At 40.8% G+C, this 15,415-nt stretch overlaps 1 protein-coding gene across 2 annotated transcripts in view; it reads right to left on the reverse strand.

Annotated features, from left to right (window-relative positions):
• The window catches only part of NCAPD3 (non-SMC condensin II complex subunit D3), a 70,260-nt gene that overhangs the window by 53,896 nt on the left and 949 nt on the right, over nt 1-15,415 (reverse strand). Inside the window, exons 1-7 of one of the 2 annotated variants that reach the window (XM_055356430.2) lie at nt 15,144-15,407; nt 14,720-14,857; nt 11,434-11,588; nt 7,802-7,964; nt 1,134-1,318; nt 183-347; nt 14-75 (exon numbers count right to left, since the gene is read on the reverse strand). In XM_055356430.2, coding sequence (XP_055212405.1) covers nt 14-75; nt 183-347; nt 1,134-1,318; nt 7,802-7,964; nt 11,434-11,588; nt 14,720-14,783 — 794 coding nt within the window. In that variant the 5' untranslated portion in view covers nt 14,784-14,857; nt 15,144-15,407. Of the gene's footprint in view, nt 1-13; nt 76-182; nt 348-1,133; nt 1,319-7,801; nt 7,965-11,433; nt 11,589-14,719; nt 14,858-15,143; nt 15,408-15,415 lie in introns of those variants that run through there. The other variant, XM_004052465.5, reaches the window with a different exon arrangement.

Raw genomic sequence — 15,415 nt, forward strand, 5'->3', positions numbered from 1 at the left:
TTTAATGGCTCACCTGGCTTGTGTAACATGACACTCATGAAGAACTGGCTCAAAATTAGTTAATGAAACAAAGACCTAGAAAACAGATATGAAGAAAAGGCCTGATTTTTTCTACTGATCAAGTATTAGCCATAGTCTACATCCTTTGAAGTTGCCCTAAGGTTCCTGGAATTTTCACTTACCTCTATACAATTCTGTACACATTGTGGCTTTTCTTTCAAGGAAAACTTTGGCAGAAGCCTTAAAAAATTCTTTAAAAGGTGAAAGATGGCATTTCGAATTTGAGAAAGGTCCCGGGCAGAAAAACAAATGTTCTCATCTTCTTGTTCTTCTATAATTTCATCCATCTAGATTATGAAGAAATGTACAGGTGACTGTAATAAATGCCAAACACTTTGTCCCATGGTTTTCAATTTACCCAAACCAAGCCCAGATAAACTCCAGGCAGGAGCTGACGTTGAGGTGATATGACTTTGACCAGGTCGCATGACTGTTCTAGGTCTCCTTGGCCACAACAGTAAATCACTGGACTAGATGACCGCTACAGTAGTTTCTAGTTTTGTGTCAATAAGGAATCCTTTTTTTCAGAATTTTTGCTGTCTATGAACTTCTGTCATTCTACCGTGTCACATAAGAATATGGAATTAGGCTGGGTGTTGTGGCTCATGCCTGTAACCCCAGCAGGAGGCCAAGGTGAGTGGATCACTTGAGGCCAGGAGTTCGAGACCAGCCTGGCCAACAAGGTGAAACCCCATCTCTACAAAAAAATGCAAAAATTGGCTGAGTGTGGTGGCGCATGCCCATAGCCCCAGCTACTCAGGAGGCTGCAGCAGGAGAATCACTTGAACCCATGAGGCGGAGGTTGCAGTGAGCTGAGACTGCACCACTGCACTCCAACCTGGGCGACACAGCAAGACTCTGTCTCAAAAAGAAAAAGAAAAAAGAAACAAAGTAAGAAAGAAAGAAAAATTATATGAAGCCCAAGAGACAAAGCAGTATTGGATAGCTTATGACGGTTTAGGACCATTTGCCTATAATCATGATGCCTGAAACCATGTTTAGTATAAAGTCAATCCTTAAATAAAGCAAATCGTGTGTTGCTATATATGTTTTATACTCGACTTACTTCTTACCTCAATATCTTCTTTCCTGGGTGGCTTTCCCCTTTTTCTATGCCTCCCGGGGTTAGCCTGAGAGCGCTTAGGCTGTTCTTTCTTTCTTTTCCGATTCAAGTTAGATTCCTGGGGCCAGCTCTTCTTTAGAGTCTGAATGCATTTGTCAAACATCACTGGGTGGAATACTTGATTGGCTACACTGCCTATTCATGAGGAATAAAGAGTAAGCAAGTTAGATTTAATTGTCTTGAAATATATCTATAACATCAGATGAAAAGTTACAAAGCAAAACACAGGCTTTTCATGACTGTGAATAACAATGAACCTGTAGCAAGAGTACCATTTGCAATGTCAGCCTTAGTAGAGGAGACAGCGCTGCATCAGAGGTAAATAACAAGATTTCCAAATCTGGCCAGGACAGAGGAACTGGCTTTACACTTGTTAATGACTAGAAAACTGGGCAAAAATTTATAAAGTAACAATTTAAGACACTGGGCACCAGGCAGCATAAGAAGGGCAATCCCTGAAAAAAGGGAAACAAAGAGGTAAACCCTCAAGTTGCCCCAGTATTGTATCCAGAGGGAATTTCTGGACAACGGCAGAGAAATGGTAAATCCACACAAATTATAATGGTCTTACTATGTTGAAAAAGCAGAGTCAGAAAGACAGGGTAGATGGAATTTATAGAACAGAAGAACCTACACAGAAAAAGAGTTCTAGAAATCGGCCCAGGGCTGAACATAAGCTACACATGCACAGGGTAAAATTCTAAGACAGAGAGCAAAGAAGTATTTCCAAGGAGCAAGAAGATGAATTATTTTCACAACTCACACAAGGCTCAGATACATTTGAGTTGTGGCCAGCCAGAGTGGAGTGATCTTGTTAAACACCTAGAGCATTCAGTAGAGACCTCAGAACAAACACACCTTAACAGTAGGGCTAAACCTGATATAGCGTAAAGGCTACTTTACATCAGCCCTAATAAAGCTTTAAAACAAGCCTCAAAAGGATCAAGTTAATCCACCAATAGCTGCCTATCAAAACATACTTCAATAGTATTTAAAGGAAAACAACAAAATCCAGACACTCATCAACATTCCAAATGCCCAACATCCTGGCTAAGGGCAGTGGCTCATGCCTGTAATCCCAACACTTTGGGAGGCTGAGGTGGGCAGATCACTTGAGTCCAGGAGTTTGAGACCAGTCTGAGCAACACAGCAAAACCCTGTCTTTACAAAAAATATAGGTGGAAAAAAAACAACAACAAATGTCCAGCATCCAGTAAAAAAATTACGGGGAGTGCTAAAAAGCAGGAAAATGTGCCCCATAAGAAAAATCAGTCAATAAAAACAGCCCAGGAAATGACAGAGATAATGGAACCAGCTGACAACAACCTTAAAGCAGCTCAAGAATTAAAAGTAAAACATTATCATGAGGAGAGAAATGAAAAAAAAAATTCCAAAGAAGCAAACAGAACTTCCGTGATCTGAAAAAGAAACATTCACTAGATAGGCTTAATAGTGGCTTGGTTATTACTGAAACAAAGATAAGTGAACTTGAAGATACAGCAGGAGCGTAGAAACCAAAAAGCTAATAAAGACTCAGTGACCCATGGGAGAACATCGTGCAGTCTAACACAGGAGTGACTGAAGTCCCAAAAAAGGGGAAGGAAGACAACATTTGGAGAAAAAGTCACTAAAAAATTTCCAAGTTTGTTGAAACTATAAGTCCACAGATCCAAGAAGCTCAATGAACCCAATTGCAATAAGCACAGAGCAAATCACAACAAAGCATAGATAATCCCACCAAAAAGCAAAAAAAAGTTAACTCAGAATTTTATATTCAGCAAAAAGATTCTTGAAGGTGAAATAAAGAAATTTCACACAATCAAAACCTGAGAGGGTTTATGGCTTGCAGACCTGCACTAAATGTTTAAAAATAAAAAGTTCTTCAGGCAGAAGGAAAATTATATGAGATTAATCTTTCAAATATAAAAGCTGTTTACTTTGTTTCTAAAAAATTCTATAAAAGATAAATAAGCATTAATGAAATGTAGGCTTTATAACATGTAGAAAAAATAACACACAAGAGGAGAGGAGAAAGGAAAATATACTTTTTGTTGTTTTGTGTGTGTGTGTGTGTGTGTGTGTGTGTGTTCCGCTGGAGTCTGGATCTGTCGCTCAGGCTGAAGTGCAGTGGCGTGGATCTTGGCTCACTGCAACCTCTACCTCCTGGGTTCAAGTGGTTCTCCTGCCTCAGCCTCCTGAGTAGCATGTGTTACCACATTGGGCTAATTTTCATTTTTTTTTTTTTTTCTTTTTTGGTAGAGATGGGTTTCACCATGTTGGCCAGGCTGGTCTAGAACTCCTGACGTCAAGCGACCTGCCGGCAGCAGCCTCCCAAAGTGCTGGGATTACAGGCATGAGCCACCTCACCCAACCTAGGAAAATACACTGTTTTAAGGTTGTTCTTACATCATATATAAATTGGGAGAATATTATCTGAAGATAAACTGTGAGAAGTGCCTACTGCATACACAAAGCAAGCACATAAAACATACACATACATGCAAAAGAGTATAGCTAATACACCAAAAGAGACAAGGGATACTAAAATCCAAAACAAGGCAGGAAGAGGAAAAAATTGAGCAAAAAACAGGTTTAAAGAAATAGAAAATAAATAGAAAAATGGCAGAAACCCAGCTACATTGATAATTACTCTAAATGTAATCAGCTAAACAATTTAAACATTCTGATATAAAAGCAAACATTGTCAGAAAGAAGCATGACCAAATGGGCTGGGTGTGAGGGCTCATGCTTACAATCCCAGCCCTTTGGGAGGCTGAAGCAGGAGGATCACTTGAGGCCAAGAGATTGCAACCAGCCTGGGCAACAACATAGCGAGACCCTGTCTCTACAAAAATAAAATAAAGTAATAATAATTAGCTTGTCATGGTGACTCACACTTGTAGTTCCAGCTATTCTGGAGGCTGAGGAGCCCAGGAGTTCAAGGTTAAAGTGAGCTACGATTGCCACTGCACTCCAGCCTGGGCGACAGAGTGAGACCCTGGACCTCTCTTTTTTTTTTCTGAGACAGAGTCTCACTGTCACCCAGGCTGGAGTGCAGTGGCACAATCTCAACTCACTGCAACCTCTGCTGCCTGGGTTCAAGCGATTCTCCTGCCTCAGCCTCCCGAGTAACTGGGATTACAGACACGTGTTACCATGTCAGGCTAATTTTTGTATTTTTAGTAGAGACGGGGTTTCACCACGTTGGCCAGGCTGGTCTTAAATGCCTGACTTCAAGTGATCTGCCCGCCTCGGCCTCCCAAAGTGCTGGGATTACAGGTGTGAGTCACCGTGTGTGGCCCCGTCTCTCTTAAAAAAAAAAAAGAAAAAGAAAAGCCATGACCACATGACAGGCAGTCTACAAGAAAACCTTTAAATATAAACATATGGATAGGTTACAAATAAAAGCATGAGAAATGATGTACCAACCAAGGACAAATCTTAAGATAACTATAGTGGCTATCTTAATATTAGACAAAGTAGACTTCAAGACAAGGAATATAACCAGACAAACAAGGACATAACATAATACTAAAAGGACCAATCCATCAGGAAGACATGACAATCATAAATACATCTGTATCCGTCAGACTTTCACAATATCTTAAGTTAAAAGAACTGAGAGGAGAAATAGATAAACTGATAATTATTCTTAGAGATTCCAACATTCCTCTCTCAATAACAGATAGAACAAATAAACAGAACATCAGGAAGCATATGTAAGTCTTGAATAACATTTGTAACCAACTTGACCTAACTGACATTTACAGAATACTAGATCCAACAAAGGCAAGGTACACATTCTGTTAAAGTGCAAATGGAAGATTCACCAAATTAGACTCTAGGTCCATTAAAAAAAAAGGCACAACTAAATAATTTAAAAGTATCATAATCATATGAAGTATGTTCTCTGATCCCACCAATTAAAACTCAATTACGGTAAGATTTCAGGAAAGTTCAAATATTTGGAAAATAAACTCAATTTACTAAACAACTCAGAGATGTAAGTAACGACAAGAAAAATTAGAAAATCACTTTGGCCTGCACAACAGTAAAAACATATCATCAAAATTCGTGGGATGCAGATGAAGCTGTACCTGGAGGGACATTGATAGTATTAAATACTTGTATTAGAAACAAAGAAATGCATGTGAGAACAAAGATCTAAGCATCTACCTTAAAAAGTCAGAATAAGAGCAAATTAAACCCAGAGTAAGAAGAAAGGAAATCATAGCCATAAGACCAGAAATCAATGAAACAAGAAAGGGACAAACAACATAATTTAATTAATGACATCAAAAGGGGGCCCTCCAAAATGAACAGTAAAATGAATAAATCTCGATCTAGATTGATCAAGAAAAAACAAAATACAAATCACCAACATCAGGCATGAGAGGAGACCACTAGAAATTCTACAAGCATAAACTTCTTTCAAAAAACTCCAGGCCCAGATGACTTCACTAGTGGGTTCTACCAAACATCTGAAGAAAAAAGAAAACCCAAAATCTTCCAAAATACAGAAGAGAAGGGAATACTATGTAACTTATTCTATAAAAATGGTATTACCAAGATACCCAGATACCCAAACCAGACAAAAATGTCTCAAAAAAAGAATATCCCTTATGAATATAGACAGAAAAACCTTCAACAAAATATTAGCAAACACTCTGACAACATATAAAAAGGATTATATACCATGATCAAGGTCATACAAAATTGGTTTCATATGTGAAAATCAACCAATGTAATATACTATATTAGAATAAGAAACAAAAACCACATGATCACTTCACAAGTGCAGAAAAGCAAATGACAAAATCCAACAGCCTTTCATAATGAAACACTCAGTAAACTAGGAATAATAACTTAATAAGGGCCATCCTGAGAAACCCACAGGTAACATCATACCCAAAGGCAAGACTGGATGCTTTCCCCTTAAGATCAGGAATAGATAAGGATCCCCACACTCCCCTTCTATTCAACATTGTACTGGAGGTTCTAGCCAGGGCAAATAGGTAAGAAAAATAAATAGAAAGAACCCAGACTAGAAAGAAAGAAGTAAACCTGTGTCTATTCACAGATGACATGATCTTACACAAAGAAAACCCCGTTGGAACCAACAAATGAGTTTGGCAAGGTTCTAGGATACAAGATCAATAATCAAAATCAATTTTGCTTCTATACAGTACTAATAAACCAAAATAAAATTAAGAAAACAATTTCATTTACACTAGCATTGAAAATAACACTTAAGAATAAATTTTAAAGAGGAGATGCAAGAGTTGCGCACCAAAAATTATAGAGCATTATTGAAACAAATTAAAGAAGATCTACAATAAATGGAAAGACATCCTGCGGCTAGGGATTAGAAGACCTAATGTTGTTAAATTGGCAATACTTCACAAACTCATCTACAGTTTCAATGCAATCCCTGTCAAAACCGCAGCTGGCTTTTTTATTGTTGCAGAAATTCATGTACAGATCCTAAAATTCACATGGAAATGCAAGGGAGGCAGAACAACCAAAACGATCTTGAAAAAGAAGAATATACTGTGATCGAATATTAAGTATCGACAGCATCCCAATCATAAACCCGAAACATTTAAAAACAGAAGGTAACTGGCAGAAATACGGCTTGCTGGAAAGCTGCAAGTGGCCCACGCAATTAGTAACAGCCACCTCTTTGCTCTGGCATAAATCTCAACCTTAATCAGAAGAAACTGCATCTGGCAAGAGGAGAGTGAAACTGGGTTTCTAAAACCACTACTTTTTTGAGAGAGGGCCTAGTTACAACCGAGACACTGCTTAGCAACAAAATCCTTTAGCAACTTACTAATTTCCAAAGTCATTATGGGAGCATTAACAATAACACAAATCAATGTTCAAGGCTTTAAATATAATACCTTTTTGCCCATTCCCAGATCATACGGAATAAATCCTTTGCTAAACATTTGTAATTAAACAAAGATAAGCAGCAAGGTGACTGATCTTGCCATTCTCTTTTCCATATGAACTTCAGGTTATCTGACTCAATCTCTATGTTCCACTCTCTCTCACCCTGTGTTTGGAGTAGGGAAGAGAATGGATTTCACTGTCATAGCAGGAACAGCCTCCTCAGTGCTCTGACAATCAAGTAAAACAGTGCTCGAAAACAGACTCCTGGTCAGTGCTCTCCTTCCAGTATTACTAGCTGCTTTCCTGCTTTCTTGAGTAGAATGGTTTTAACCTATTTTTCAATACCAACATCGGAGAGGTAAAAAGCAATGACTCCCCACAGCAGTATTTCTCAGTCTAGACAAGGAATCATGAGAAGGGCAATATCAGAATTTTAGACGGCGGTGGTGGAGGGTGGGCGTGGAACTCTTGCACTCCTTCTCAGATTATTTTTATTAGTTTATAGATAGCATAACTTCGGATGAAGAAGAAAAAGGGGGAAGGTTTTCCAAGACCTATAACATGCCATGTACTTTAGAGACTTGCTCCTCGGAACAACTCTCTGCCATGGGTTAGCACTGCCCCATTTATCAGTGAAGAAACAAGAAACAAAGTATAAGAATTGAAAACTGTAGAAAGAAAAAAATGACAGAAGATTTATCCTATCATATCAGGTCTACATACCTGGTACTTCTAGTAGCAAAAAGTAAAGCCCAGCGGCATGAAGGCCATATTCTCGATACTGCACACTGACATTCTTCTTATGAACTATTTGAACAAAATGATAGAACAATGCCACCAGTGTACTATGGGAAACATTGTTCTCAGTGAAGAAGGTCCAGATACTCTGTGGGGAGACCGCAAATCACAAAAGCCAGTCATTAGAGAAATAGAAACATTTCCTATTATTTGATTTTTGTAAGTTCTTGGTGCCTTACAAAAAGAGGAATAGAGTAGCCTGGCTCCTATTGCTAAATGTTTACCATCTTCAAAGGGACTGAAACAAAATATCAAAATTAAAGGTATATTATTCAAAATTACAAAGATAAATATGTATATAACATATTTAAATAATTAAACTTTCAAAAGAATTTTTTGTTAAGTTTGTAGCATATATACTTCAGAAATTATAGCTTAAAACTACACTAAGACTTTTGGGACACCATATATTAGTGATTATTCAGGAAAGTTATCCCTCTATTTATATTAAAAGGAACTCAAATTCCTTTACCAATAATTACTAACTGAGGAAATCAGAGCCCTTTATTTAAATGTTCTGCAGATTGCAGGCAATGGGAGCAGGAAATGAAAGAGATCTCGGAAATAGCCCAGGTAAAGGAGACAAACCCTAGAAAAGAAACCACAATTGTATTAATTCTATCTTCATTCCATGTCTTCTCCTACTAAACACATGAAGAAGAAATGGGTTATTTTAATAACCTAAACATAGCAGGAACTAAATATGGTTTGTCCTTGAGTATCATAACAAAAAAAGGCCCACAAAATTCAAGTGAGCAGAGCACTCTCCTTTCCTTAACTAAAAAACTTATGGGAGAAATCATCTCCACTGGGCACATTGGCTCATGCCTGTAATCCCAGCACTTTGAGAGGCCAGGGCAGGAGGATTGCTTGAGCCCAGGAGTTTGAGAACAGCCAGGGCAACAAAGCAAGACCTTGTCTCCACAAAAAATAAAAAATTAGCTGGGCGTGGTGGCATACACCTATAGTCCCAGCTACTCAGGAGGGTGAGGTAGGAGGCTCATTTGAGCCCAATAAGTTGAGGCTGCAGTAAGCTGTGACTGTGCCACTGCATTCCAGCCTGGGTGACAGAGCAAGACCCTGGCCTCAAAAAAAAAGGAAAAAAAAAGAAATCATCTCCTAACTTTACAGTGTCACATCCTCATTCCTAATGCCACCTGCACCTCCACTTCACTCACCAGGGTGATTGATCACCCTAAACCATCTGCTCACCAGGGCTCTGCGTATGGGGTCACCTTGGCCCCATGTGATCCCATGGCTGCTGTCTAGTCTGGGCGTCACTGACCCTGCACTCCCTACACGTGACTGCTCCTCTGCAGACCCCGTCCAATCAGCTCTCCATTTCTGTCCCGGCTGCTTCTCCCCCTCGGTGATCTCATGGATCACTGTGCTTCAACCCATACCTCAATTTAAAGAACTCTCCTCTCTCTCCTGGTCTCACATTTCTACTACCTGTTAAACTTCCCAAGGATCTCCTGACAGAATCTCAAGTTCAGAAGTCTAAACAGAACTGTTTCTCCATTTGACCTTGCTCTTTTTCCCTTATTCCCCACCTTGGTTAACAATATCATCATCTTCCTAGTTTTGAAACCCTGGGGATCACTGACTTCTTTCTTTTTCTAATTCCCTATGCCCAGTCAGTTTAGCACTTCACACCATGTTTTTAAGATATCTCAAGAGGGCTTCCTAGTTCACAAGGCCCTATTAATTCTAATTCCAAAAATGTCCCTAGTTTTTAGTCTTCCTTTCCAGTTCCCAAAATTGTAACTCCGGATCATGCCATTATTACTCATAACACCTGGATCACCAATACAGTCTCCCAAGGGCTCTCCCTGCACACAATTTTTCCCACTTCAGTCCACCTACTGTCAAGAACATCTGCCTGAAACAGATCTATTCATGTTACCTATCTAGTGCCCACTGTAACCTCTTTCACACAGGCTGCTTGAGGATTAAATGAGTTAATATATGCAGGACGCTTAGAACAAAACCTCATACACACTCTACCAAACATGTTCAAACTCCACTGCTGAACCTCACGTAAAGCTACCCGTGACCTACCCTTAACTCTACCTTACCGTCCCGTCCCACCACACACTTTTTCTGTATGCCTCTTGGCACTTCCTGCGTGTTCCCATTGGGTGGCTCCTTCACTAGGACTGCCTTACAACCCAAGCTTCTGCTAGTCATCTGTGAAGATTCGCTGCTGGCCACTTTCTTTCTGGAACTTTCCCAACCCTACCATGCTCCCTTTTTCACACCCTATGCAACAAATCCGCACCTCTCTTGGAGCGTTTTTCAAAGTGTGGTTCATAGAATATTTCCAGGCGCCCAAATGCACAGTGGCACTGAACTCTCCACCCCCTGCAACTGCATGTGGCTGCTAGACCTACTTTGGCTAGTGTTCAAATGTCCACTCTTCCTCCCTGAGGTCCCTGGGGAGGACCTCAACCTAGGGAGATTGTATGGTAATCCCCACTCTGTCAACTCAGGTACTTAAGGCAGTGCTTAGCGTTATGCTGAAGGAATGTTTAATTAGATGATTTAATTTTGTGATGTGAAACTTGGAAGTGAATTTTTTTGTTCATTTAAATGTTTCAGAGATGTTAATATCCAATTAGCTTTTGTTCTGTTTCCCAACCCTTTGGTTTTTTTTGAAAACTAACAACCTAAATATTAATAATAGTTTATACTTCTATGCATTGGATAGAACTCAATATTTACAGGAACTGTTTGGACAGACCTGTTAATTCAACTAGTCATTCCTCAGTTTAGTAATATCAGATTTTCTTTTTTTGTGAGACAGAGTCTTGCTCTGTCGCCCAGGCTGGAGTGCAGTGGCATGATCTCGGCTCACTGTAACCTCCGCCTCCTGGGTTCAAGCAATTCTCTGCCTCAGCCTCTCGAGTAGCTGGGATTACAGAAGCCCGCCACCACAACTGGCTAATTTTTGTATTTTTAGTAGAGATGGGGTTTCACCATCTTGGTCAGGCTGGTCTTGAACTCCTGACTTCGTGATCCACCCACCTCAGCCTTCCAAAGTATTGGGATTACAGGCATGAGCCACCGTGCCTGGTCGCAGATTTTCTTAAAGTTAAGGTTAAGGCATGTCTGAATTGTTATTTGCATTTTCCTTGGTCTAGTTTTCTTGTTTTTGCCTTTATATTTTTCCTTTTTTTTTTTCTTCTGAGATGGGGTTTTGCCATGTTGCCCAGGCTAGTCTCAAACTCCTGAGCTCAAGCAACTGGCTAGCCTCAGCCTCTCAAAGTGCTGGGATTATAGACGTAAGACACCACACCCAGCCTTATACTTTTCCTTTAATTTGCTATTGTAAAAAACAGTCGTGTCTTAAAAAAAAAAAAAATCAGACGAGTACCTTGAACCTTTTGGAGGAAAGCTCTTAGGATATTCCAATAAATTAACCACATTCTTTATGTTACTCATATTGTACTCCCTGTGAACTGTACACCAAGAAAGCTAAGCTTCAGATTATAATAATGACTTTCATCTTCTATTTCTAACACCAAAATTTGGCTAGTTTGTTTTTATATTTTTACCTCCATAGATCCATGTTCTCCAGTAGCAAAGGGTAAAAGGCTTTCATAGAGTTTTGTGAATGCAGCCAATCCAGTCTCTATGATCTCTGCTTCTATGCTGGGATCCAAAGGCTCAGTCTCTGTGAAATCCAGTTCCCACACTGTGTCAACCCATTCTAGGGGGAAATGCAATGAAATTTGTAAGTACTCTGTAACAAGTAAAAAACTAATCACCTTTAGATTCCAGGTATGTTCAAGAGGAGAAAAGTTTATTAGTCACAATTCACATTTAACCTGTTTTAATAACATAGGTGTAGCGTAATAAAAGAAAACCAGACAAGGTTAAGAGAATCTTAAATCACAACTGACACTGACTATTAAGCTAATCATCTTCTAAAAATATAAAGAAGGAAATACTTTTCAGATATAAGAGTTTTGGGAAAGGACACTCCAAAACATTCAGTGATCAGGCTTTCCCACATGTTCAATCTAGAGAAGAAACAGAGGTTAATCAGATTGCCCACGAGGTTCCTTTGTGAAAATATCATAACCAAGTTAATAAGTGGAAATAAAATATATAGCACTTTATTGGGCCCTTGGACAATAATGTAGCATTTAAAAAACATATATAATTTCTCCAGGAAGTTTAAAATAGAGGAGGCAAGCCAGATTCAGACTCACAGGAATACTCGGTGACTTTAAAACACACTGATTGAAAGAATGTACATTGAGAGGAGGGGTATTAAGACAGCACGCTGGCTGGATTCCACCAATCTCTCTTAACTCTAAATCTTCCCATTCTTTTCTTTTTCTTTTTTTTTTGGATAAACTTTTTTTTTAACTTAAAGTTTTTGGGTACATGTGCACAACATGCAGGTTTGTTACATAGGTATACACGTACCATGGTGGTTTGCTGTACCCATCAACCCGTCATCTACATTAGGTATTTCTCCTAATGGTATCCCTCCCCTATCCCTCCATCCCCCCTTCCCATTCTTTTCTAATACACTATATTTCTTCAGTGTTGTCATTGTCACTTTCCCAAACTAAAATTAGGACTAGATGGAAATGTGGACATCTCAAATTATTAATCAGGTGTTCCTTCAAATTAATATTAAAAGTATTTGTTCACCACTGATTTAGAGAAGTTGGGCAAGGTATAAATAATGAAAAAACAGAGATGGGAGCATTACACTGCACTCAGCAAATGAAAATGAAAGGCCTTACACTCAACTAGATCCATCCTTAGAATACAATCTGGTCATCATCTTTTGTCACTTGAACTTGACCCTGAAGGAGGGGGTCTCTGTACCCTAAGTGGCTGTGCACAGCATTCCTTCCAAAGACATGGAATATGCTGCCTGAAAGAAGATCTGAAAAATACAATTGTTTCTTTCCAAATTTCCAGTAATGTTTTAAAGGTCATTATAGACCACACCAAAAGTTATCTCACTCCTTCTTTTGGTTTTGCTTATGACAGTTCCCTACTGTAAATACCATCAAATCTAATTTGGATGGCATTAACTGGCCCTGTTATCTACCATTTGGTCACAGAAGTCTTCAGTGTTGATTGTTGAGCGAGAGTATAGGAGACACTGAGTTAGATTTTTTCCCTCAGTATCTTTACACTATTCAAATCCCTCATTACCTATTTTCTCAGCTGTCGAATGCAGGTAACTTCTGCTCTGCTACTTCACTTAGGATGGAAGAAGAGGAAGAAATACATCACCTATTCACTCAACAAACACTGAGAAAATACTAGGGAAGCCACTTATACTTCTAGGGATATAAGGATAAATACTAGAGGGTTCTTGTCCACAAAGATCTCAACATTTCACACTTAGGATACCAAAAAAAGCAGCCTATGATAGAAGAGAGGCCACTGAATTTTGAGTCAGAACGAGGCAAATATTCTGACTTGATCACTTACACATAATTAGTCTCTCCTTCATCATTGGAAATACAGGATTTTTGTGAAACATAATGTGTATAAAGGCCCTAACAATGTGCTAGCCACATAAAAAACAGTCAATAGATGGTATTTATTATTTTTGCTATGGATGAGTGTTAAAATAATAGATATGTAAAATGTAAAATGCTACAGTGCTTAATAGGGAATAGTACTGGGGGAGGAGGGAGAGGAATGAAATGATTCTTCAATTGGACCTGAATGTAAGAGTTTTGCCAGGCAAATAAATGCAGAAAAGCGCATCCCAGCAAGCACAGTGTAACAAAGCACAAAGGGAAAGAAATTAAAGTGTTTCTAAATGAACAAAATTGTTACAGTGTTTGCTTGTGGGTATTAGTATCTGTTCAGCAGTTATTATGTGGCAAGTACAAATTTATCTTTACAAAAACCCCTGTGAGGTAGATATCGTACTCCCCATTTGACAGATCAGAAAACAGGGGTTTAGCAAGGATAAACAACCTGCACGGTAATACATGGATGCTATGGGGTAGAGCCAAGGGAACAATCCAAGTGTGTCCGACTCCAAAGGTTATGCTCTTGGAAAATCAAACTGGAGAGAATGGCAGACTCTTATAAAGCATGCCAAGGATGTGGTCATTTATTTAGGAAACAAAGGGGAAACATTAAAGGTGTACAGGCTTGACACATTCAAAGCTGTGTTTTCAGAAGTCGTTCTGCAAAAGTGTGGGGGATGGGCTGGCACAGTTAACATCAGAAAGCAGCTAAAATACTCCTGCAATTGCTCGAGGCTATGATGAAGGCAGCAGCATCAGGAATGGAGCGGGGCTGCCCTGAGACACCTCAGAGGCAGGACAGTGGTGGTGGGCATGAAAGGGGAAGCAGAAATGCCATGACTCCTGGGTTGGTGGCTTGGATGGTGCCATTAGCAGGCTTTGGGAATCCCATTTTCACTCATGTGACGTTTGATGATGTCTGCATGTGAGACATCCAGTGGAACCTATGAACATGAAGTTCAAGAAATAAGTCTGGCGGAAGAAAGAGATTTGCAATTTAAAACCATCTTAATAGGTAAGAATAGATAGGTGCACGAAGATACGCACAGGAAGAAGGGGAAGGCCGAGAAAACAGATGCACAAGCGCTAGAAGAGACTGGCCAACATTCGCTTACTCTAAGGGTGGCCTGGCCGGCTTGAGCCCCCACGGGAAACCTGGCTAGCCGCAATCCTGGCGTGGCACGGCCCTGGGGACCCCAGGCACCGCCGACAGCCGGGCGCCCCCACCCCGCCCCCACCGGCACCCCGGCCCGGGCTTACGCATCGTCGGGGACGCATAGGACCCTCGCCCTGGCCCCCGGGCCTCCCGGCTGCATCTGCTCACCGAGTCTAAGATCCAGCGGACACCAGGGCTGCAGGCCGCTACCGAGGCCCCGCAACGCCACCATGATCCGAGGGCACCGGCTCGCCGCCGCCGTGCTCAACTTTCAAAGCTCGCTCCCGCGCGCGCGCCGAGTCGTTCCTGTGGACCAATCACAACGTACAGAATTTCCCACTGGCCAACCACCGCGCCGAGCCGTTTCCATTCGAGCAACCAACCACCGGCGTCGTCCGCCGCACGCTCAGAGAACTGGGCGGGCCGAAAAGTGGAAGCCAAACAAGGCCCCTGCGGGTGTTCCGCTAATTCGTTCGAGAGGGAGCCAGGGCCTGAGTTAAACCCTAACAGCGTTTTTCCCGCCTCGTTTTTCTTCAATGGGGGAAAATCTAAACGGTATCTGAGATAGGGTACTTCCGGTAGTAACTGTCACCTTTGCCCTCGTCAGGCGACATTTCGCGTGCGTGTCAAAGGGCTGCCTTTCCCGTCAGCACTCGAACAGCGTACTATCGGAATGTGAAAGGCAGCCCAACGTGTATCGAGCTAAAGTAATAAGGGAAAAGTAGCCGAAAGCACTCCGAGAAGACAAGACAACTGCAGCTCTGTAGGGACTGCGCGGCACGCGTGGGCCCAGAGCCTGTCCCGGCGAGGCAGCAGCTGCCATGCCGACCGCTGGAGAGCCGGCCGCGCTCTCCCTGCGCATGC

Source organism: Gorilla gorilla, chromosome 9 (assembly GCF_029281585.2).
Source record: "Gorilla gorilla gorilla isolate KB3781 chromosome 9, NHGRI_mGorGor1-v2.1_pri, whole genome shotgun sequence".
NCBI lineage: Eukaryota > Metazoa > Chordata > Mammalia > Primates > Hominidae > Gorilla > Gorilla gorilla.